Source organism: Grus americana, chromosome Z (genome assembly GCF_028858705.1).
Source record: "Grus americana isolate bGruAme1 chromosome Z, bGruAme1.mat, whole genome shotgun sequence".
NCBI classification, from domain to species: Eukaryota; Metazoa; Chordata; class Aves; order Gruiformes; family Gruidae; genus Grus; species Grus americana.
In genome coordinates, this window is record NC_072891.1 from 44,653,741 (window position 1) to 44,677,909 (window position 24,169).

General features: G+C 38.0%; 1 protein-coding gene across 1 annotated transcript in view; it reads right to left on the reverse strand.

Annotated features, from left to right (window-relative positions):
* FRMD3 (FERM domain containing 3) overlaps positions 1-24,169 on the reverse strand; it is a 146,072-nt gene that overhangs the window by 66,278 nt on the left and 55,625 nt on the right. The window contains exons 2-3 of the mRNA XM_054810791.1: positions 17,245-17,349; positions 3,915-3,957 (exon numbers count right to left, since the gene is read on the reverse strand). Of these exons, the coding sequence (XP_054666766.1) occupies positions 3,915-3,957; positions 17,245-17,349 (148 nt within the window). The remainder of the gene's footprint in view (positions 1-3,914; positions 3,958-17,244; positions 17,350-24,169) is intronic.

Consider the following 24,169-nt stretch of genomic DNA (forward strand, 5'->3'; position numbering starts at 1 on the left):
AAGAATATACAGCATTCAGATTAGTGCCTGAAGAATCACATAATTTCATTGTGCATGGATTTAAGAACCTCATATTCGATTAAACTTTTTTAGATTTGTACTGAGACACGAAAACTCATGACGAGTTTGTTGAGATTTAAGAATCTTTAGAAAGTTTTGCACAACCCATCTCTGCATCTGGGTTCTTTCTTCCCCTGGTTCATTCCATCTCCTTTCACATTATATGACAGCATTAGAGATTAAGGAAATTAACAAATTCCAGTGGCCTGACACAGGCAAACATCCTTTTTGCATTAGTCTCTCAGATTATTTGAGATGCATGGCAGCAAGAAAAACATGTAAATTTTGAACTCCTGTACATCAGAGCAACAGAACTGATTCTGTTCTACTGCCATCAAGAACAAAACTCATTGGATATTTCCAACAAAGAAAGTTACAGGACTGCTGCATATTTTTATACAAAATAACCTTTACAATTAATGAAAAAAGAGAGAGGGAAAGTACATGGGAAAACTCTGTTCTTTACTTAAACACTAATGCAGATGTGAGCAGTAGGATTTACACCAAGACATTCCTAGACAGAAAATAAGGGAAAAAAATGTAAGATGGCCAAATGGAGAGGAACTTTACTGTCAGCATTTGGGCGAGAATAACACTGTACACAAAAACATGCAAAAGAACAGAAAAACTGGTTTTAAAATGTCTTTAGAACCACAAAGATGCAGCTACCTTAGGCAACCTTCCAGAGAGTTTTTCAACACGCTATTGGAAGCATAGTGCTCACAGCTACTGATCACTGGCCACCAACTGGCTTCAACCAGTATCTACAAGCTGGCAGTGGTGCAGGACATTTCTCAGAGACTAAAGTTTGCCCTCTTGGGCAAAATTAGTGGTAAATATGGCTGAGGCCCAGGCTTAGACTTTACACATCATGTTATGACACAAACATTTCAGTGAAGATAGAAAACACAAAGGTACATGCCATAAGACAAAAGAGATGCCATGTCTTCATTCTTCTTGTGTTGCACCAGGACATATTTAAATATGGTTCAATATGTGATAAGACAAAATATAAAATATTTTGGAAGATTACTCCTGTCGAATCCCAGTATTAATAAATATGAACTAAAAGGAATCTTTGCCAAAGCTAAAGAAATTAAAATGATGGCACATCACACAAGAATGTATGCAGACTTAAGAGCTTCAATCATACAACATTCTATCCCATCAACAGAAATGTATAGCTGCCAAATTGTGATTTCTATATAATCTGATTAAATAGAGGGATATGCCTGAACAATTCATGTACTACTGAGGCCCATGAAATACCTACTGCGATTTGTATTAGAATACTACTCCCAGTCATTCCTTTTCTGCTCTGAATATTTCTCAGTACTGAGCTGCATCCATAAATACACTGAAAAACTTGTTACTGTGGAAAATTAAGTTTCCCACATATGGTAGCTAAGATCAAGCACGTAGCATTTTTCAAATTTTGCTGCATGTATGCAAGTGCTCCATAATCCTACGTAAATCTGAGCATTCAACTGAATTTAGAACTTTTTGAATCATTAGTAATAATACAACCTACTCTTTCATCAGAGGGAAACAAAGTCCATTCTTACAAAACACATCATTTCACTGTTTTCTGAATTTCTTAATGGCAAAGAAAGAAAAAGAAACCTCCTTCTAATACAGTCACTGTGAATAGCTTTCTGCCACCATTTGTCCCAGAAGTCATATATACAGAAGGTATGTTCTATTAACCAGTCACTTCCTTGCTTCAGTTTTTACACTTTCTACCTGCCACTAATTTCAGTCCTCACTTGTGTCACCTGAGACTGTGATGCTTTTCAGATGAATATTGTTTATTTCTTCTTCTGAGTCTAAAACTTTTCATAGTAAACTGAATATTTTTAGATAAAATACAAATTAACCTTGTGTGCCTTTAGAAATTGTTTAATGTTCTACATTAATATAGCATATGTTTAGAAAAATAAATCAAGAGGTTTGTTATGTGAAATGCTTACAAAAACGTCCTTGAAAGATGTGGGAGCAAAAGATATATTTATGCCTCATCTACATGGATTCTATACAGGTATATAAAATATATATGTATCTCCTTATCTTGTTTCCTTAAAGGGTTCTTGTAGCAACTAAAGACCTTCATCTGTGACAAAAGATAAAGTTAAGTTACACCAGTATTAAATTGAAGTTGCTCATGAAAAGCCAATCACATAGTTAATTCTATTTCTGTCTCCTAAATCTAAGGCTGATAATAAAACATCTTTGCTAGCGTCTCATTCTCTTTTGCTGTTGTTGTTGAGACCTTTTCACCGTGATAAATAACCTCACACTAACTGCATTTTACTTTGCTTTTTCTCTATGCATTCATTTTTCAGTCTTCAGAGTTTTGATTTGGATTCTAACCCAAAAGCCACACAAGTCCTCTGATGAGACCATCACATCACTACATCTATGGAATTTATAGAGTTGCATCAATCTCATCTAGGCAACATCTATATGCAGATAGAGTTTTTCTGAATAAATCAAAACACTTTCTGTACATCTGTTGGCAGAGTTCCTGAATATGTTACTATGCAAAGTGCAACAAGAAGCATGAGTCCTTACGCTTTGTTGGGTGAAAGCAGTGATACAAATGCAGATTAGAGGACACTTTCAGGAAACTCTGTTCTACTTCTGATAACACATCGGAAGGAAGAAAGAGATAAAGATAATTTATAATTATTACAGTCCCTCTTTTCTTCCTTCACTAGCATTGCAGAGCAGTACAACTTAGTTTCAGCTTGACATTCTTGAGCTTATTTTTTACCGGATAACACTCCAGCTACCTAAACACTAGTTTTCACAGTTCACACTGAATATGCTAGGTGCATGCGTGCATGCTTATATACACATGTATGCACAGATTCCAATATATACTATTGCTGCATTAATGGAAGAATTTCTTGAAGTATTCCATGTAATCCAACCAACAACCACGATTAACCAGTTTTACATATTAGACAATCTCTTAAGCCTCATCACATTTTAAAACAAATGCATTATCTCTAACACAAAAGACACTTGTACTTATGCTTAGAACAGAAAACAACTGCGTACAAAGGGTATGTGAGCAAAATTCTCCTTCATTTCATAAACTAAGTAGATAGATAGACAACAGCTTTTATTAAACAAGACACAACTCCCAGCAACCTAAATCAAGTCTCCAGAACTGCCAAATAAACATTTTCTTCCACTGCTAGATATAAACTTTTGAGTACCAAAGTAGTTCTGTTTCCTGAAGAGGTCTTTATTGTTGGCCCATTTCATGGAAACGATGAGCCAGACTGTAACATTTCAGTAAGATAATTAAAATAATACATTCCTATTTTGAGGAGTCTTTTTTAAATAATGATTGTAATTTTCCACTTGCCTGTGGCAGGAGCTCACCACTTAACCCACACGACTTGAGTTTGCTGGACTCCTACAATGATCTCAAACCAATGCTCTGCACTGTCAGGAAGGAGGGAGCAGCAAAAAGAAAGCAAACCAGAAGGACCAAAAAGCAGATTGCCACACTCCATATTTTATTGCCATCTCCCAGTGGCAGATTGTGTCTGACTGGAAATGAGAGCCAGAACATACTGGTCTTTCCACCACATCTGCCACCCCACACACATCAGCTGGCCTCTGGCTCCAGCCTTGAGAAGTAAGGGAAAGCTCTTGATGTGCAGAGTACTGTGAGACAGTGAAATGAAGGTAGCATGGCATTTTTAGGAGTCCAGATAGGACATGAAGGGCTATTTGCACCAGGAAACAAATGAAGCATATTCTAAATTACTGCATGGAAGCATAAGAAACCTTTGGGTATTGCAAAAGCAGTTTGAAAAACATGAGCTCTCAACACTTACATTTCATTTGCTTGAAGATGGACTTGTTGGGCTCAAGCCAGTGCTGGAAAGGCAAAGCAGAGAGCAGAGATTAATACAGATCACAGCAGACAACATCATCTCTGTAGATGTATGTGGTACCAAAAATAGGAAGTGGAATTTTTTGTTTCAGACACATACGTAAACTGGAAAAAGCACCTGCATACTGTTATAATACTGGAATTGTACCATATAAGCACACTTGATGTCACCACTGCTTATAAGATGTAGTTGAGACAAATGTAAGACAAGTATTTCAAAGACAAATTTAAAGGAGACAGACTCTAGTGATTAGTTTGCAGCAGACATTCCAGTCTTATGCTTTCAGCCATTTTTTTCCAGAAGAACGATCATACTGGACAGTAGAACAGACTATTTAGAAACGTTAACATCGTCTATTCATTAATGTTGTCTTCTACAGTTCGTATAACTAAAGCATGTGTAAATTACTGTTCTCAGTCAGCACCCTCAGAACACAAGCTATTGTTCTTTTCTAGCAAGAATTAAAAATCTGAAGGGAAAAAGACTATACTTTTCCATTAAATGTTTACGCTACGGACAGTCAATGCACAACAGAGAGGTATGGATAGAACCACAGAATCATAGAACTATAGAATGGTTTAGGTTGGAAGGGACCTCAAAGAGCATCTAGTTCCAACCCCCCTGCCATGGCCAGGGACACCCTCCTGGCCTTGAACACCTCCCAGGGAGGGGGCATCCACAGCTTCTCTCGGAAACCTGTTCCAGTGCCTCACCACTCTCACAGTAAAGAATTTCTTTCTAACATCTAATCTAAATCTACCATCTTTTAGCTTAAACCCATTACCCCTTGTCCTGTCACTACACTCCCTGATAAACAGTCCCTCTCCATCTTTCCTGTAGGCCCCATTTAGGTACTGGAAGGCCACAATTAGATCTCCCCGGAGCCTTCTCTTCTCCAGGCTGAACAACCCCAACTCTCTCAGCCTGTCCTCACAGGAGAGGTGCTCCAGCCCTCTGATCAGCTTTGTGGCCTCCTCTGGACTCTCTCCAACAGCTCCACGTCCCTCTTGTACTGGGGCCCCCAGAGCTGGACGCAGTACTCCAGGTGGGGTCTCACAAGAGCGGAGTAGAGGGGCAGGATCACCTCCCTCGACCTGCTGGTCACACTTCTTTTGATGCAGTTGACTTTCTGGGCTGCAAGCGCACATTGTGAGCTTCTCATGCCAGCTGTTGAGCTGGATGCATGTCAGTTGGTGTATAACTTTCCAGGGAAAGACTGCAATGGCAGGAAAACTTGCATTTTTTATTCTCCTGGAAAATAAATTCAGATGCTTCTGTGACAAAAAGCTAGGCTCACATTTTAGTTAAGAGCCTTAGCACATCCCCTGCTAACACTAGCTGAACTGTTCAGGAGGATGATTTGATTGACAAAAGAACATGCTGATATTCAAGTGCCACTTCTGACCACAGCAAACAGCATTTGTACTAGGATTTTTCCTGTAAGCAAAAAATCTCCACACTAAAATGAGATTTGTGCTGCAGAAGCAGCTGGTCAAAAAAGCAGAGTATTCAGCTTTAATAAGCATAATCGACACTGGAAGGCCTTGCACTAACGGGTTTCATTTTTAACTCTTTTCATTCTAGCTCTAAAATTCTACGGTCTTCTGCAAAAAGAAAATCTAGCATTCTTCAAGTCATATGTAATACTTAAAATATCCAACATCAGCTACTACTTTTCCTCATAACTTACAGTAATTCTACTACAGAGAAAGGCATGGGGAAGATATTTTGTAGGAATTGTTAATAGGTGACAGAAAATTGTTATGTTAAAAATCACGATGTCTCAAGAACTTAGTCAAAATCAGGGGTAGCGTAACTTAGTTTTCTGGACCAGAACTTCTGACAAAACAAATACCTTGGAAAGAACATTTTCAAATATCTGCAGCTTATACACTATGACTGCTCAGAAACTTGTGCATATAGTTTAGAGCAATATTGAGATAAGCATTAGTATCTATTTCTGTTTGAAGCTCACTTATCACTGAGAGACTGATATGGAACCCTAGCACTCAAAAAACAAACAAAACAAAAACCCAGCAACCCCAAACGTGAACCAACGATGACAATAAAAAACAATCCCACACCACTTCTTCACCTCCTCTCTCTCCCCACTATCTTTCTTTTTTGAGGAAAAGAAGAAAGAAACTGCATTGAGAAAGCAATGACTGTTTCATCAACGTACCAGAAATATCTAGCTCATTTCATTCTTTTTTTAGGTCACATACATACATTATTTATACATTTCGCTGTGAATAAAGGGGAGTGAGGGTTGTTCATAAAAAGGTAATGCAATTTAAGAAATCTGATACAGTCTGCAGTATTTTATAGATATATAATCCAGAATTAATTCGCAGATAGGAAACCAGTCAAGACAAACAGAAATGCCAGTTTACTTTCAATAACCTCTTCACACGCCCACCCCACCTCCACCAGGATCTAGGCAATCCTGGCTGAACATTCAGACAGCAAAGAGGAACTTGGATAGTGAGCCGTGCTGTACTGTTCCCAGGGAACTGAGAGTTAAGAGGTATCTCACTATTTTTATTGAGCAGGAGCACAACACAATTTGTTTGATATTTCTTTTTGAAAGGCCAGGCTGAAATGTTAGCAGACCAGATCAGCATTTACAGGTGTTTGAAAAAGTCAATTACCTATTCTAACAGAAAGTCAGGGGTAAAAAAGCCAATTTGCAAATATGAAACCCTTATAATTCACCATATGAATAATGAAAAAGGGGAAACATGGATGAAATTCTTCATGCAGTGCACCAAAACCCCAGGAACACAGATTTAGCTAACATGTCCAAAAGCAAACATGTTTCACTAAGACCTGACTTTCATGGGTTAAAAATGAATTGAAAAGACACTGGGCAATTAAGCAGTCTAGACTTTCACTTGGAAGTCAAGGAGCTGACAGGCAGTTTTTAGAAGCTCAGATTTCTGTGGTGACCTTCTGTTGGTGGAAGATTGCAATCGTGTAGGCAATTCAGCTGAATCTTCCAGAAAATTGAGCAGTTACTTTCTAATTCGTGGAGATTTTCAAAGACACAGCAATTAGGTGCTTAATGCTCTCTGAGTGTCAGGAGAAGATAAACACCTAGTCATTGCTAATACTTCTGAAAATAGCCACCCCTATATTTGTTTGCATATTTCAATTTAAGTTTTAGGAAAGATTTTCCCTTGAGTACTTATCTTCCAGCCTTACAGCATTGACTGTTAATAATTAATAACTGTGCCTCATCTCTACTATAGAGTATTCATGCTATATTTATTCCAAGATTAATTAGCTGTTATAGCTAGGACCAGATTAGGGTTCCTATAAATTAATAGAAGAGTTTCTGCAGGAATTTTCAATTGAAAAGCATCTAGCTTTGCAAAATGTTTTTTGCATGTATCAATCTTTTTTTTAACAATTTTGCTGAAAAAGAAAAAAATCCTCAGGTGAAAGGAAAATACAACATTTTGAGTTAGCTTGTCAGACCAAATTTTAAAAGCATTTTAAATCTTCAACTGCAAAAAAATTTCATTACTACTGCATGCCACAGTGCCTTGCAGGAACAGACCACAGGCATTTCCAATTCTTTCTCGTAAGGCTAACACCTCATAAGACAAATAAAATACACAAACAAAACAAATTAGACATAACCTTGGTACCAGAAGCAAGAATCTTTAATTTCTCCCCTTGCAGTAAAATGTGCAAACTAGGAGGAGAAAGAAAACCCAACAATCTTACACAGTTTCATTCTTGCCTCATGTATTTCACAATGTTGTCCATAAAGGTTGCTTTAATTGGATGATGGCTGACACCCTCAAACCAGTTTGGCTTTATATTAGATAGTACTTAACGATCATCAGAAACCATTCCTGCGGAGGCTGTGTGTCCCATTTCTTTGATGGCACGTTAGCAACATGGTTGTTGCCCAATGGACAAGAAAAGATTTTGATCCTAATCCAGCTAACACCTATTACCAAGGATCCTGTGAAGAGATTAATGTTCAGCACTGACAATTTCTAATCTCTTTTGCCGAAAGAGGTTTGGGTAGCAGCTGGATATCTAGGCAGTCAGGCAGCTGTCCTCACAGAAGCAGAAGGCAGAGACAAAGATAATAGAGATCCTGAAGGTCGGTCATGGGATAGCTACCGAGTCTTGGTGTTTCAAGTGTCAGTGGTGAGTAAGCAAACTATTATGGATATCACTTTTGGTCCTGCTATCCTAAAATATGCTGAAAATTGCCTTCTGACTAAGGTTTCATTGTGACTGCATGCTGTGTTTCAGACTAGTGCAATTTTTACTTTGTAAATAGAGCCCTCACCTCCGATCTGCCTTTAAGTGGCACTGAGTAGTCATTAGTGAGGCCAGGTGTGTTCTTGCTTACCCACAAATGCTGAGCAGCTGATGTGCTACCAGCTTCCACAACAAAAGCTCAGGATGAGCAAGGACACCAAGCAAGGGTAAAAGCACCACTCTAGAAAGCCAGTTTAACTCCACAAACACTGATATGCTTTTAGTAAAGACATTTCAGCCAACAACCTCTTTCAAACAAATTTATTCACTGAGAAGCTCAGACAGGACTGAGATTGATCTCAGTGTAGCACAGGGTTAAGGGTTTTAGAATAAGAAGTGAGCAAGAAAGAGTGCATAATATCTTGTATCTATTCTTACAGCCCTTGTAAGGGGTCAGGTGTCATTAGTATCCCCACGCTCTTCTTCCTCTATATTGCAACAGCCACTCTACGGTGTAAAGGTGCATGCTCCAGTCTCCTCTTCCTATGGACTCCTGCATAAGACTGGCATAAGCCAAGCCCACCTCCTAAAAAGCTGCCAAGCCAAAAGCAGGTGCTCGGGACGAGACCAATCAGAAGTCCAATGAATTCAGTGAAAAGTCTCTCCCCTCCTCCAGCACAAGAGGCTTTTGATTTAGTTCCTGTGTTTGCAAGAGGAGCAGTAATGGAGGGACAACCAAAAGTGGCCAAATGCTGTGAATATTTAAATCTCCCTCAGCAAGCAATACTCAGTCAAGTGCTCAGATGTGCACACAGTAAAACAGAATCAGAAGAACCTGCAGATGTCACAAGAATATTCTAGCCGGGCAAGGACTGGATTTGAAAACTTTTTTTAATGGAGAGAAGAGATCAGGAGAATGGAGATATGCACTGAAACACTGCTAGAAAAGTAATAAAATTAATTTTATTTAAACCTCAACCCTATATTAATCTTGGAAATTAATACCTAACCTTTTCCTTGAATGAAAGAAAAATCAATTTGCTTTAGCCTCAAGGCACTGACTTGTACCAGGTCATTGCCTGCCGAAAGTCAGACTCAAAAAAAATACTAACGGTATCCAAAGCTAATGGAAGCTTAGACAGCAGAACTAATTGGATTCCCCCTCTATACCAGCACAATAGATGCCAAATGACCCAGGGCACCCTGCATGTCTCCTTGTTCATGCCCTGAGGCTGACACCATTTTTTCATGCCTTCAAGAACCTCTATACCAAGAATATCAATATTGTTCTATTGCAGCAAAGGAGCTGTTCCTCTGTACTGTTCCCAAAACCAGGGTTATCAGCTCTGGTACGCTAAGCAGGAAGAAACAATGTACATCACTATTTCAAAAATTAATCTGGTCCAGAAATAGTACCATACACTGGAACAGAATCACTCTTTGTATGATTCTGAGCTGGAATTTATTAAACAAATTTCCAAATTCTCACTCTGTTATTCCTATTACACTAAAATATTACTCTGCTATTCCTATTACACTAAAATATTCAGAGAAACTCCAATGCTGTAAGTTGGAGTAGCTCAAATGATCCATAACCTCTACATCAGTTGAACATCTGGCCATAACATCTGCATATATTGATGTATGCATGATCTACCACATGCTTACAGCCAACACGTTCAAAATTGATAGAAAAATCATCTTTATTTTTTATTAAAATAGCCTGCAGAATGATTTGTTTTACAAGATTACTAATCTTCACACAGGATATTTCACTTAGTAGCATTACTGCTGAATTAAGTGAATATATATATATATTCACACTACTATTCATCTGTGCCAAGATTTTGTTTAGTACATAAATGCACCTCTACTGGTAAAAGCAAGAATCCATTTAACTCAGCACTTTGTCCCTGAAAATGGCCTGAAGCAAACACTTAGAGAAAGAACAAGAGTAGTAGTTCCCATTGTGTTCACTGAGCTTTTCCCAACAGCCTTTGTTACAATTTGGTTGTAAGTCTTTTCATATTTTTGGCAGTTACAACAATGAATTTTATGACTAGGTATGGTATTTTTAAAACTGTTTCTTGATGCCAATTGCTTTCCGAGCATTTTAGTTCTAAGAACTACAAGGCAATCTCTCCCTGATCATCATCTCCAAGCCATTTTGCATCATATTGTTCTCTCATTCTCTGTTGCTCATTGTCTTTCTCTCTCTCTCTCAACCCTCTTCCTAGCTGAATTACTCTAGTCTAATCCATCTCTCTCCATATGAAATCCATTCCTGCTTGATATCATTCTCATGGCCGCCTTTTTTCCTTTTCCAGTTCTACTACATAGTTTTGAAACAGCATGATCTGAAATGCAAACACCAAGCAGGGTAACAGTAAGTCTTTGTGCAAAAACACGTAATTTTTATGATAACTCTGTCCAGGAGGAGAGATTCATATGCACAAAGAAGCATTAAAATTTTAATTAACTTATGGCTCAGTCACTCTGGTTTTCAGCCTATAATAATTCTGCTGTACCCCCTCAAAGAGACTGGAGAGCTCCCAGATAGCTGTCTTTACATAGCTGTGTGGAGCCTTACAAGTCATTACACAAAGACATAGCTTTGTTAAACTGAGGTTGCAAATTATCTGTTGTCTCTTTCTGCCAACCTTCACTGCCCTCACATAGGACTAACTGCACATTTTAAAGAACATGTATTAAATAGCTGTTGTTGCTAAAGCAGAGATCAGCTGCACCCAAGACTTGATGACCCTTTCAAAAGGTCTCTCTGATGAGGCACTGCTGTACATTTTGTGTGCATGTCCCACTAAAAATAGAACTACTACTCTGTGATAAAGAAATTCATTACTCACAGACAACAGGTTCCAGTTTCCTTCACTAGTAAATACTGGGACAATGCTGAACAACTTAGGTTATAGGATTAAACAAATACTCTGTCCAGGTCCACTGGAAGTGCCGCACTCTAAAATACAAATGAGACTCCCCAGCAGCCTTACTATTGAAATAAACATGTAATCTGACAAAAAAAATACCTGTGTGTAGAGATGCCTACCAGTTTTCAGCGTATCTAAGCTTGAAAGCAAAACGAGAATTATATTTGCAACAGCTCTCTAGGGGCAGATTGGCAGGAGCCCGGCAAATCCATAGTGCACAATGTCATCTTTCTAACAATGCACAGAGCCAGGCTCTGTGCTCTGGAGAAGTCAGAAAATCCCAGTGTATTCACAGCTAACATTCAAGATCAGCTGCATAGTGGGAGTGTATTCATAAAGCAATTTTACTGATTTGAAAGCTTTGTTTTCATACTGACAGGCATACATGCGCAGAACTAAAACCACTGCGCTGCTGTGCTGCTCCCAGACTACTCTGCAGCACATCCAAATGACAAAGCATCTTAATGCTTCAGGGTGATTATGCTCTCAAACATTTCTATAATGACTGGTGAGAATTCACAGTTGCTTCAGGGTCCTACAAAAACTTTTCATAACACCTAACACTTCCAATCTACCCCATGGGTAGCTCCAAGGTATTCCTGCCTAGCTACCACCTCATACTTTCACATTCAGAAACGTAATCACAAGCATGTGCTCAAATCCACCCATTGGGGTAAAAAAAAGGAAATGAGTATTTCCAACTTTAAATCCCTGCTCAGATGTCCTCCTGAAGGGATATAAAGAATAAATTTCACCACACTACCCTCTTCCTTTAGCCCAGACCTCCATTGCCCTCGAACCAGTGGTCTCTCTCAACAAGGGATCCTCTCTAGAGAGAGATGCTGAACAGTAGCTGCATTATTTCATCCTATTCCTATCTTCTATCAGCCCAAAAAACCACAGAAAAGGTGCTCAGTCAACCCACGATATCTGGCACAGAATTAGCCATGCTGCATTTCCTCAAGGGTGAGAGTGTGATAACTGGCCTCAATATCATAGTAACACCTCCTCCAGGTATGTCTCCTGTTTGAAACTACTTATTTCTAAAAAACACAAGCTCCAAATTATGGTTTCTGGGTTCGTACAGTGTCTCCCTCTCCCAGCTCTCTCTAGATTCCCTATGGAGTGGGTTTGCCACGTTTTCCTCAGTGAGAATAATAATACGGTTTTACCCACCAATGTGGCAGCTTATCTTCATGAAACCTTACTGGAACTTAATGTTTGAGACCTATCTCCCCAGACAAATTTCACCAAAACTGGCTTCAAAAGTTACAGAGAGTTACAGAGAAAGGCAATGGGATCCCATATACCTAGTTTTCTCAGAAATCCACGTGAAAATTTCAACAGTTAATATATAGACACTAGGAACTCATATGTTCCCAGCATAATGCCATTACACACACAATGGCATACTGCAATTCACTGCACAGTTTTAGTACAATCCTGGCTTTTTTGAAGCTACCCTAAGGCACAGTTTCCCCAAAGGAATATCCAGATGTGATGCTAGAAGATAAAACAGCAGATACAGTGTAGAACCTAGACTCTTTAACTAATAGTTCAATTTGAGGTCATTGGCATTCCTACTCTCCTGTATATCCACAGATATATAAAAGCTACCGTGCTGCCTTCCGTTAAGACTGTCTTCTAGAATTTTTGTCTGGAATAGAAAATTGAAACTACAGAAAAGCGTACAAAGTTTAAGTATGCCTAAAATATCCACACATGTTTTCTTATGCAGAAGGAAAGGATTATTATAAAAGCGGGGCTGGGGGAAAGAAGAAGTATACATTACAACTTACTAGAAAAATAACCCATAAAAACAACAGCTGTTTCCCACCACAGTTTTCCCACATTTCAAAATTTTGTTCCAACCTAAGGCAATTAGCTCAATTATCTACATTTTTCACATAGTCATAAGTTCTGAATGTTCTGAACACAAATATTGAAACATTTAATTTGAAACATCTGAAATATTGAAACATTTCATTTTTTAAATTCTCAAACTCAGTCAAATGTTTCAACACTCCTAAGTCAAAATGCTACAGTTTGGTAGCATTCTCTGAAAGAAGACATTTAGGATGAATTAAAGCTGGTATTTTTGCCTGCTTGAGCTCCCTCAATAGATTACAAAACAAAAGGACTGCAAATTAGCTTTGGAGCAACTCTGCAACCTTTGCACAAAAAATACACACAAATAAAAGGGAGGCAAGCATCACTGGTAGACTAAATGCCAGCAGGAGTAATTTGGCATAATATTTATATATATATGTATGTATGTGTGTGCACACTATATAATAATACTCTATTAGCTCATATAGCTTAACTATTCAAAGAGCCAATCAAGAATAATTCACTAAAAGCCAGAATTAAATGAATGATTTTGGCAGTTTCATTTGGAACCACAGATATAGCCCTTTCTGCACAAAGACAGAGACTACGAGGTGGAATATAAACTACAACAGAGGCATTCAACACTTTCAAGAGAATGGGCAAAGCAACATGAATTAGACACTACCTGCATCAGAATCAACAACTCTCCTAAAAAAAGTTATGCTTTCTTGTTTCAGCTTTTATTACATATTCTTTGAAAGAAACTTCAGAAGATGGTGCCTAGTTTCTATCTCTGTCAATGTTTAATATAAACCCTTTCCATAAAATTACAGAGATCTCTCAAAATTCTCTGCAAATCTAGTTAAAAATTTTGCCCCGTTGCCTCTATTATGGCTGTTCCAGATGCTGCACCTCTCATTGCCTTAATTAAGAAACCACCTCTCTTGCTTAAACTTTCTTTTTCTTTCTACTTTACACTCGGATGCATGTATAACCATATCCTCTTATCCTTTGTTTTACTGCACTAAATGGGTTATGGTCTTCTTAATGTCATCTAAAAAACAAGCTCTCCATTCTCTTTATCTTTCTAATACTCCTTCTCCCAGTTCAGCTGAATTGAATCTTTCTTAAATGCAGACATCTAGATCAGAATAGCTGAGGTCTCATTAGGGTGTAATGACATTAATACTTTCCTGAAAATACAATCCTAAGAAGGGGTAAACAAAGTGCTGTCTTTTATCATATCCACATTGTGTTGGTGACTTATTACCGAAACCAGACCAGTCAATATTCATTTTATTCATTGTCCCACATCTCATTATTTGCCTACAAGGCACTGAAGTATATTGTCACACACATTGTTGAACTGATTTAGGATGAATTATCACCTCCCTTCAGAGCAACTGTTCTCAGTCAATTCACCAGAACTTTAGAAAAAAGCTCTTGGTGAATTCCACCTACAGATCGTTACTGAGCTACTGTTTCTGTTTTGTAATGCATCTAGCCAACCCATAAGGATGTACTGCAGGAAATGGGTCTCCCTTTTTACCTGGTGGGACCTGCAAGAACTCCATGGAGCTTTGGAGATCTCTTCCCCAGAGCTCTAAGTAGTCCTTCCTGTAAGATGGCTACGATGATGTGATATTCCTCCTGTGACCCACTACACTTTATTCTTGCTACAGCTTATCTCTATAACCACATACCTAAACAAATACTCCTCTGTAATTTGAGGGGGTTTTGTTAACGTGAATTTCAGGCAGCTAAGCTCACAACTGCTAAAATACAAAACTGTGGGAAAAGCCACCACCTACCTCATCATTTCAAAAATCATGATTTCCTCTAGGTTTCTACTGAGCCATTTACTCATGAACTTTATCTAGCTAAAATGCCTAGACCCCAGCATAATTATTCATAAAGTCCCATACTTGTTATGTTACCAGGAGATTGTTGGTTAATAAGTTTCTTTAAGATCAGAAAAAGATCAGAATAGTCTTCTGTTGATGGGAGAAGAATTGTAATTATAGTTTCACAGTCTTCCTGCATCTGACTGGGAGGTATTCATGCATCTCTATCTGACACAAAGACAAGACTCAGGTAAGTGAACCTCAGCAAGATCAGAGATTGAAAAGAGCTAGATGACATAAAAACAGTATTCCTTTGTTTTAACATTTCTCAGTAGTTTAGTCCTTAGGATAGGGTTTGTTGTAGAGGAAATATCTGCTCTGAGGGAAACCATTTTATTTATAAATATTCGGAAATGCAATCTTAAAAAAAAAAACAAACCCAAACAAACAAACAAACAAACAAAAGAACAGGACAAAGGGACAATAGAAGATACTGCCTGTAAAAATGGCTTATTTTGCTGAATTGTAATAAATCTAAGAGAAAAATGTATGTTGACTCCAACTCATCACGCAGAGCATTTAAGTCTGTATAAAGAAATGTCCCTTATAATTCATGTCCTAATTCATGAGAGAGTTTAAAACCATGAACTAATACCCAATTAGAGAAGCTATCCATATGCTTAAAAACATGAGTAACTATAAATCAGCATTTAAAAATGCATGCATGGAAAATGTAAGCTTGAGAAGTTTGCTAAATGAAATCCAGCTGAAGAGTGGGCCAGTTGATACAAGCCATCCTACTACACAGGATGGCCACAGTATTCTTAATTGATGGATATAAAGGGAAATGAAGATCTAAGATTTTTTAGGTAAGACCATAAATGTTTTCTCAGATTGTCTTTTTCTACTATCCAAGAGAAAACTTGCGCTTCAGTATAAACTACAATCTTCCATAAACTTAACACAGAATTAGCTATACTACAAGATGTAAAAGAACAACTGTACATCCAACAAGAATAAGGTACTGCAGCAAATTTGTCAACATGGTTAACAGCTTTTTGAAACATGGGACCCACATAAGGTATGACAGAACAGGCATCTCAATGGGAGTGGGTTTTTAGAGTTTTTTCTGAAGCATCACTTTAAAAAAGTGATTTTTTTCTGAGAAAAAAATTAAAACCACTTGATTGCTGTTAAATAAAACAACCTTTCTATAGCAATTTTTGAGTAACTGCCAGAGAAGGGCCCAATAAAAGTAAGTATTCATTAAGTTCTACCTAATTATAGTCTAATCCAGATTGATCTATCAATTCCAACCAGGTGAACACCTCTAATTTTAATCATTGTGAAGAATTAAGTACACTGGTCAGAATAACTGCTAATTATTCTGCTAATTATTTTAATTTTAAAAGGAGGATGCAATGGAAATGATCTGCTACAGCTTTGCAAAGCTACTGCAGTATTATAAGGTTGAGCAGAGGGTGATTCCCTAATTCCAGTGATTTTTAAAAAACTTAATAGGTTGTAGCAAGAGATACCCAGCAAAATGTTTTTCTCCTCCTGAATCATAGCAGTTTCAAACTGCTGATCACTTCCAGAGATTAAATGCCAGTATATGCCCCCATGATATTTGAAATCATATTTAAGTCTTAATCGTGAGACCAGCAGGACCACACAGTGAAGAAGCAGTTCTGAATTTCACTGTCTGAGGACTTCTGCTTCCTGTGTTGACCACCCTTTCTTCTCTCAAACAGTAACAGACATCTGAAACCAAACAGGGAGTAGCCATAGCAAATCACCCGGACAATACAACCTGCAGGATCACCTTCCACCTAAAAGAGATGACTAATCACTGTCCACACAAATTCCTAGAGCACAGGCCTGTACATTTAATTGTAGAAATGTAGGTGCTTGTAAGGAGAACTAGCCTGAAGAACGTCCCACAACCTGACAAATCATACCTATTTTGTGTATTACAGATAGCTAAGTCCATGTGCCCTGTGAAAAGTGGAACGGAATGACTGCTTTTAGCTGTTAAACTCCATAAGATTCCTGCCTACATCTCCCAAGAAGTATACTCTACAGAGAAACAGAAATCCCAAATTCCACTGTAGTGCCAGAGCCTAGAGCTACCCTGTGGTACCTCTGAGTCATGCCCATAGATCTTTCCTATCTTCAGTACCCAGGGGAACTAAACAAATCAGAATATATCAATTTACCTGAAACTAAAGACATGAACTGAGGGGAAAATTAATTTAATAATGGCACTTTAGGAACCTCTATGGATTATGGCTAGACTATAAACCCTCAGAGATACATAACTTTGCATTAGAACTTGCCTGCTTGTTTGTCGGTTTTTTGGGTTTTTTTTTAAAAATCAATTTAGCATTACTTAAAAGGAAATGTAGTCAGAGTTCATATACATACCCTCTGCTTCTCAGGGTCAACGTATCGAATGCCAAAATAGTCTTTCTCCAGCAAGCTGTAATAGTTGCAGATGTGATCTATGAGAAACTGACCTTTAGTTTCCCTCTGTAAAAAGAGAAAGAATTGATACATTATTCTCAGTCTTCTGAACTTGCTGTCTATAAATTTAAAAAAAATCTAATCAAAGCGTCAAAGAAAATGGCACGTGAAATTTGTTGTTATTCAGATAAGGACAAGGATTTGAGCATTCATCTCTTCTAAAAGATGCAGCAGATTAGTGATCTGCACATTCACAAACTGATTCGTTAAGAAAATATCATCCCTGGTCCTGCCTCAGGAAAACTCATGCTACTCTAATAGCTGCACATTTATAACATTTAATCTATTACTAGCAACCATATTTCCACCTGATGCTATACTGGCATAACAGATACCCATTTACATATGGAATTTTAAAACAGCATGTGCTTTTTTCTGTCCCCCAAGTTTGCAAGCAATTCTAGCAGATCCTTACGCAATGCCCACAACAAGAGAGACCTGATCCTTAATTCCCAGACAGCACTACAGTACAAGGAAGAAATGCCCAAATGACTGAAAGAAGTGTTTTCATCTTTGCATTGTCACTGGGTGAATATAGCCTTAAGGAAACTTACTGTCCATATGATGTTTAGTTAACAATCTCATTCTTTATTTCTGCTTTCTTCAATCTCAATACTGTGTTTCATTCAGATCTAATTGCGGCTTACCAGTACCTGAAGGGGCCTACAGGAAAGCTGGAGAGGGACTGTTTATCAGGGAGTGTAGTGACAGGACAAGGGGTAATGGGTTCGAGCTGAAGGAGGGTCGATTTAGATTAGATGTCAGGAAGAAATTCTTTACTGTGAGGGTGGTGAGGCCCTGGAACAGGTTGCCCAGGGAAGCTGTGGATGCCCCCTCCCTGGAAGTGTTCAAGGCCAGGCTGGATGGGGCTTGGGGCAACGTGGTCTAGTGGAGGGTGTCCCTGTCCATGGCAGGCGGGTTGAAACTAGATGATCTTTGAGGTCCCTTCCAACTCAAACTATTTTATGATTCTACGATTCTATGATTTCTCCTTAATCTACTGCCTGATATGGAGAATTTACATGAATTTTCACATTTCTTCTGATCCAGCTAATGTGATTTTTTTTTTCCTGAATTGTGATGTGTGTGATTATTAACATTGGGCTTAAGCCAATGTTACACTCCTAAAACAGTCCACTCTAAGCAGACAAAGGTGCTTTACTATGTTGCAGTGTCAGGTCTCTGCATTTCTTTCCCTCTACCTGTCTAACCCAGTCCTGCACTGAGATGCCTCTGCTGTGGACCAGGTAGAGAGTTTGCAAGATTCCACCCTTTGCTGACATGAAATACCTTGAACTTAGCTCTTTAATGTCTACAAAATAGAAACTACACAGGATATGCAATCACATTACATAAAAAAATGACTTAATCGTTCCTCCAAATGGCTGCCTGAAAACTTTAATGCTATGCCTTATTCAACCTTTCATTAAGAAGCTAATAGGCAATTTAAACCATAAACAGCATGACTAGGCAAAAATGAACAGATAGCTCCTGCCTCCTCAAGATACTTTAGAAAATTGGACATTGTTATCATCTGCATTTCACATAGGAGCAGCTGAGGCAAAACCAGTGCCGTGACCTGTCCGAGGTCACACGCTACAGAGCAGAGGAAGCAATGGCCTCAGGAAACCTCCAGTGAGACCTACTGCTTCCCACAGAAAAAATGACACATGCTTCAAGACTGGAGTGTTAGAAAAGAATACAATCTGTGAACTCCTGATCTATTTTCTTATCTTTATAATTATGAAAGAATTCTGTGGTGGATACAGTTGCTTATCCTTTCGCTCCCATCATTGAACAAACAGACTAACGAAATAAAAAGCCCCCTCAGTTAAGGCACTGATGGAGAGCTGCGTGGCCCTTCCAGTGCGCCAGGGCTCCTGCGGCCATCCCCTTCCCTGCCGCATGGACCTTCTCTCCTCCCAGATTCACTTCCCACCACAAGGGAATTGCTACTTTCTCTATAGATTTCTTTTTCCTAGACATGGGGGGCTCTACTTCTCTTCCTACTGTGTAAGCCATCACTTCCACTACTCCTTTCTTCCTCCACCTTCTACCTGCTATGCATTTACCCCTCACTATGTGTCCTTTACTCTTCCATATGCTGCTACGTGCCTGGAGGATGTCACTGCCTTGTCTGCGCCATGGTATTTCTGTACTTTGTTTTGCTATTTTTAAAAAGCCAGTGTCAAAGGATGCTAACCCGATTTGTCTGTTTGCTGTACATGCTCGCTCAACCTCATGCTCTGTGCCCTGCACTGCTACCTTTTTCCCTGTAACACAGCCGCAACAAGTTTTCTTCTGAAATTGTTTCTTTCCAGCCTCAGTACATTTAAACACCGATTTGGTGTTGATTGTTGAGAATGGTTAACACATACACTGACATTCTTGTGTACTGTACCCAGTTATAAGTATGGGCATGCTAGTGGCATCATAGAGAAAACTTTCCTCAAAAGGCAAAGCCAGTATCAAAGATTGAAAAGTGCAGAAAGAAAACTGCCATTCTCCCTGTGACTGACAAAAAAAGGTCTGCACTTATACAGTCATATCTCAATGAAGTAGTTTCTAGCTTAAAATTTTGGAAGTGTCTGCAAACTTTTGTGACTAAGCAACAAGCAAGACCGTCAAAATATTAAGACAAAACTGCACAGTGACATTTCAATACAAAGGCAGTAGGAAAAAATTTGAACACAGATGTGAAATTCAAGTTGCACACAGTTTTAAGATGAATCTACAAATAGAACTGGGGAATAACAGCTATTAGTTGGCTCAGGTACAGTCAAACATGAAAACAGATTTTACTGACAACTGTACAAAGAAATCAAATTTTTTGAACACCGGAAATGAGGAAATCAGACTAGTCTTATTTTTGTCTGACAACATTAGAAGGTGTTACTGGACAAGCAGTCAGTAAATCTACTAACTTCTATAGGTTCACATCCTAACTCATTCATTTAAAAATCCCTTTGCTTCACCCACCTAAATAACCACGAAAGTTTTTTGAGTTCTTGAGAAATCTGATAAAAGGCTAGGGCACACAGAGTGTTTTTCAATCCTGTAACGACGCTCTCTTTCTAAAATGAATTGATGCCCTAGTTTTCTTGCTTGAAAGATAGATGATGGAAACATACCAAACAAAAAAGAGCAAATGAACAAAAGCCTCCAAGCTAAATCCATGTTCTAGGAATCCTTAAGCCCTCCACAGATAAATAAAAGGGACTAGTTAATAACCTCACCCTCGGTTAGTACACACTTCAGTTAATAGTGCTACTCAGTCAGGCTTCAAGTTCTACGTGATTCATTACCAGAAAAAAAGACTCAAGATGGATAGAAGTGGCTAAATAGGCACATACATAATGAGTGTTCTCATAAGAAAAACTGTAGTAAATGTTCCACTATTATGCTTTTTAAATACCCCAAATTTGAAAAAATTCAGATCATAATTGATACACAGAGGAAAATACTTAATGTGACACAGAGCACCTCAAGTCTGAACTCATAATAGATAGCGTTGCAAGTAGGATGGGCAATGGTTGTTCATTTTCTTTTCTGCAAACAGCATCCATAAACATTTTCCACATTTCTCTAACAATGCTCCAAATTCTCCTGAGCTTTAGAATCTGATGATCTTTCTCATCTCCTGTGTTCTTTGATACACTTATTACACATTATATTACAAAAGAATATATTAAATCCAAAGCTCATTCTCATTTGTGAAAGAATATGGATAAATTAAATTAGAAGCTGCCAGTCATCCACAACAGAGCACAGGAATGGATTTGGGTCACAGAATAATGAATACAAAACATTGTCTGAAATTTCAGACAGTTGCCATATACCTTTCCAATTAAGTGATCCTTTAAAAAAAAAAAAAAAAAACCACCAAAAAAACACCCCAACACAACAAGAAAAAAACCCCACCCCAAACCCTGATATACCAATACAGTACTTTGAAGCAATTCAGAAAAATATTTTTATGCCACATTTCAGCATGTTTGCCAGAAATGAAAAAATGACATCATAAAAAAAAAAAAGCCATTATTTGAAAGACTACTGAAAAATGTCAGACCACAGGAATTTCAGAGCAAAAATCAAGTCAGATTTTTAAAAGCTTTACAGCTGAAATCTTTGATAATTATACCACAATTCAGCCAAAAGTCATCAACTATTCTCAGTCAGAGAACAGCAACCCAGGCAGAAACAAGAGTCACTAAAGTGTGTAAGAAAGAGAACCAAAATGTCCTGGATTGTAATCAATACATTGTTTTCAATGAAAGAATACCAAGTTAAACAAGCCACTTTTTTCTAAGTCTAATTCAAATACAACACCTAGCTGTCTCAACTGAGATATATTTTATTTCAGATTTTTGTAACCCATACTCTATGAAAAGTATTTTTTAAAATGGCCTTAAACAAAGTCCTATCATGTAGCCATTCCACATACACACACAAAAATAGGCTTTTGGAGATTCCCATAAATAATTTGAGGAATAACTCTCTGATTTGCTTAGATAAATTAGCACAGACAAGATTGGTATGTTTTCCCTAAAGCTGTATTTGAATATCTGACCTTAATACCGCTAAAATCCCACAACAAATCCCAACACACATGCAAGGGATATAATGCCATGTAAATGACAGAATCCCTGAACACCGAAGGTCAGCTTGCAAATAGCTGGTAAACTCTGCTTTTTAAGCTGGATCAAAAGTTTTCTTTTCTATTGAAACAAGTATGTATCAAATTAAACTAGCAGCTGTTGCAAAAGAATTAAGCAAAACAAGGGACATTCCCCACTCCAACAAAACATGAAAACATGATCATACAGAGTCCTCCATTGGCAGACTCACAGGACAACCTGAGTTTCTTCCTTAGCTCTAGGAACCAAGTAAGACACTGCAGAGATGCCTCATTTCACTACCAGACACTATTATTATGGCTTCTATTTCTGCAGCTCTGCAAGTTTATGACTGACTAACCCAATTCCTTGGTAACTCCACTGTTACGCAGAAGCTAATCCAAACAAAGATTTCCATGGCTCGTGAGCAGTTTCAGTCTAACACAATACCCCAATCTCGTGCTTGCTTAGGGGATTTCTTTTTTTATTCCTAGTTTCTTTGTGCAAGTTAAAAAGCAAGAGAGAGCATATCTTGTTCTGCCAATTTAACCCTTCTCCAGTGACATAAAATGAGACCACAAAACATTCTGCAAGTGAGAGGAAAACCATTTATAGCATTTTAAGATCTTGCATTCAGTGAAGTGTCTTCCCTATTTGCATCTGCTTCACTCTGGAGTTCTGTGTCTATTTATCTGAATGTTGTCACAAGGAAGAGCAAGAGTCACAAGCAGATTAAACACAATGCTTCTGCTCTGTTATCTAACCACTGAAGTCCTGCCAGCTGTGCTTAGGTCCATCAGGAAGCCACTGACATTACTAAGAAGCAGTGCAGAGTCATAAACACAATGTTTATTTGTACCGGGGATTTCAATCCTCATCCCACAAGTGTCTTTACTTGTGCGAACAGTTCCCAACAGTGACCCTCTGTGTAAAGCTATTCACATAAGTAGCTTTAAGTGTTTACTTCTGTGTAAATCCACTCAAAAAAAAAAACCAAAAAAAAAAGGTAAATTCAAACCACAATTAAAACAAAATTCCAATATTTCTACTTAAATAAATGGAAAGTTCTGGCTCTCAGACAAGACATAAATAATGTCTGATTTTGTATGCTTGTTTTCTTTACTGTGTAACACGTTTTGAAGTTTATGGATGTAAAAAAAAAACCCCTAAATACATGAATTCAGGAATAATCGTAATACCGCCATAGAATGAAACCTAACCAGGTCAGAAAAATGGACGAAACCAAGAAGTTCCTCTAAGGCAAAAACGTAATTCAAAAAGCAGCTTACCCATTTCAAACTGAAGTAGTATTTTCTCAGTTGTAAGAAGGGCCAGCTGTAACTTTTTTGTTGTTGTTGTTAAAGTTTCAAAATAAAAAATTATAACAAACTGTTGTTGATAAAACCCAGTTTGGAACTCACGGATTTTATTTTAGAAGCAAAGTATTTATCACTAAATTTTCTTTTCTTTACAGTGAGGAGTTAATTGTATTTCTACCTAAAACAAAGAAAGAAGATCAGTCTAATAATTTTTAATGAAAAATGCAAAAAAAGACATTGCAATAAAACAGTTGGCATTTACTTAATTACAAGAGTCCTCTTCCACGCATTATTTTGTATGAATTACCTCTTGCAAATTATATACTTCATTCTGCATAGTCAATTACCTACCCATAATTTGTATCAACATTTTCTAATTCTAGAATGTAGAGGAGGATGGATTTTTTAATTTGTGTCTCTTAATGCATTTTGTTATGTATAAATTCACTTATTTCACTACACAATGTTATGAAATTAGCTTTTGTAAAAAGATTTTACCTGCATACGTCCAGATCTTTCTAAGCAACTCCATCACTCATCAGTTCCAGCAGAAACAAATCAAAGAATGTGCTCTCAGTAGCAAAGTTTTCATCGTCTTTGTTTAACTGAAGGGAAACAGCGGCACCCTACTACATTGTTGGAAATCCAGCCCCAACACCATTCACTTCAAATGGCATCCAGGTGGAGGCCATCCAGATGGAGCTGACTGACAAGGCACAGGCTCAAGAAACGGGAAGAATGGAGGCATGTATGGGAAAATCCTCCTCTGGGGAGAAGAGTGGCAGCCCAACACAGTAATACACAAAGCAGAAATACACCTTATGATACAAAAACGTACCGGGGGAAGAACTATACTTGCTTTTATTTATCTACTCGCTTCCTGAATAAAAC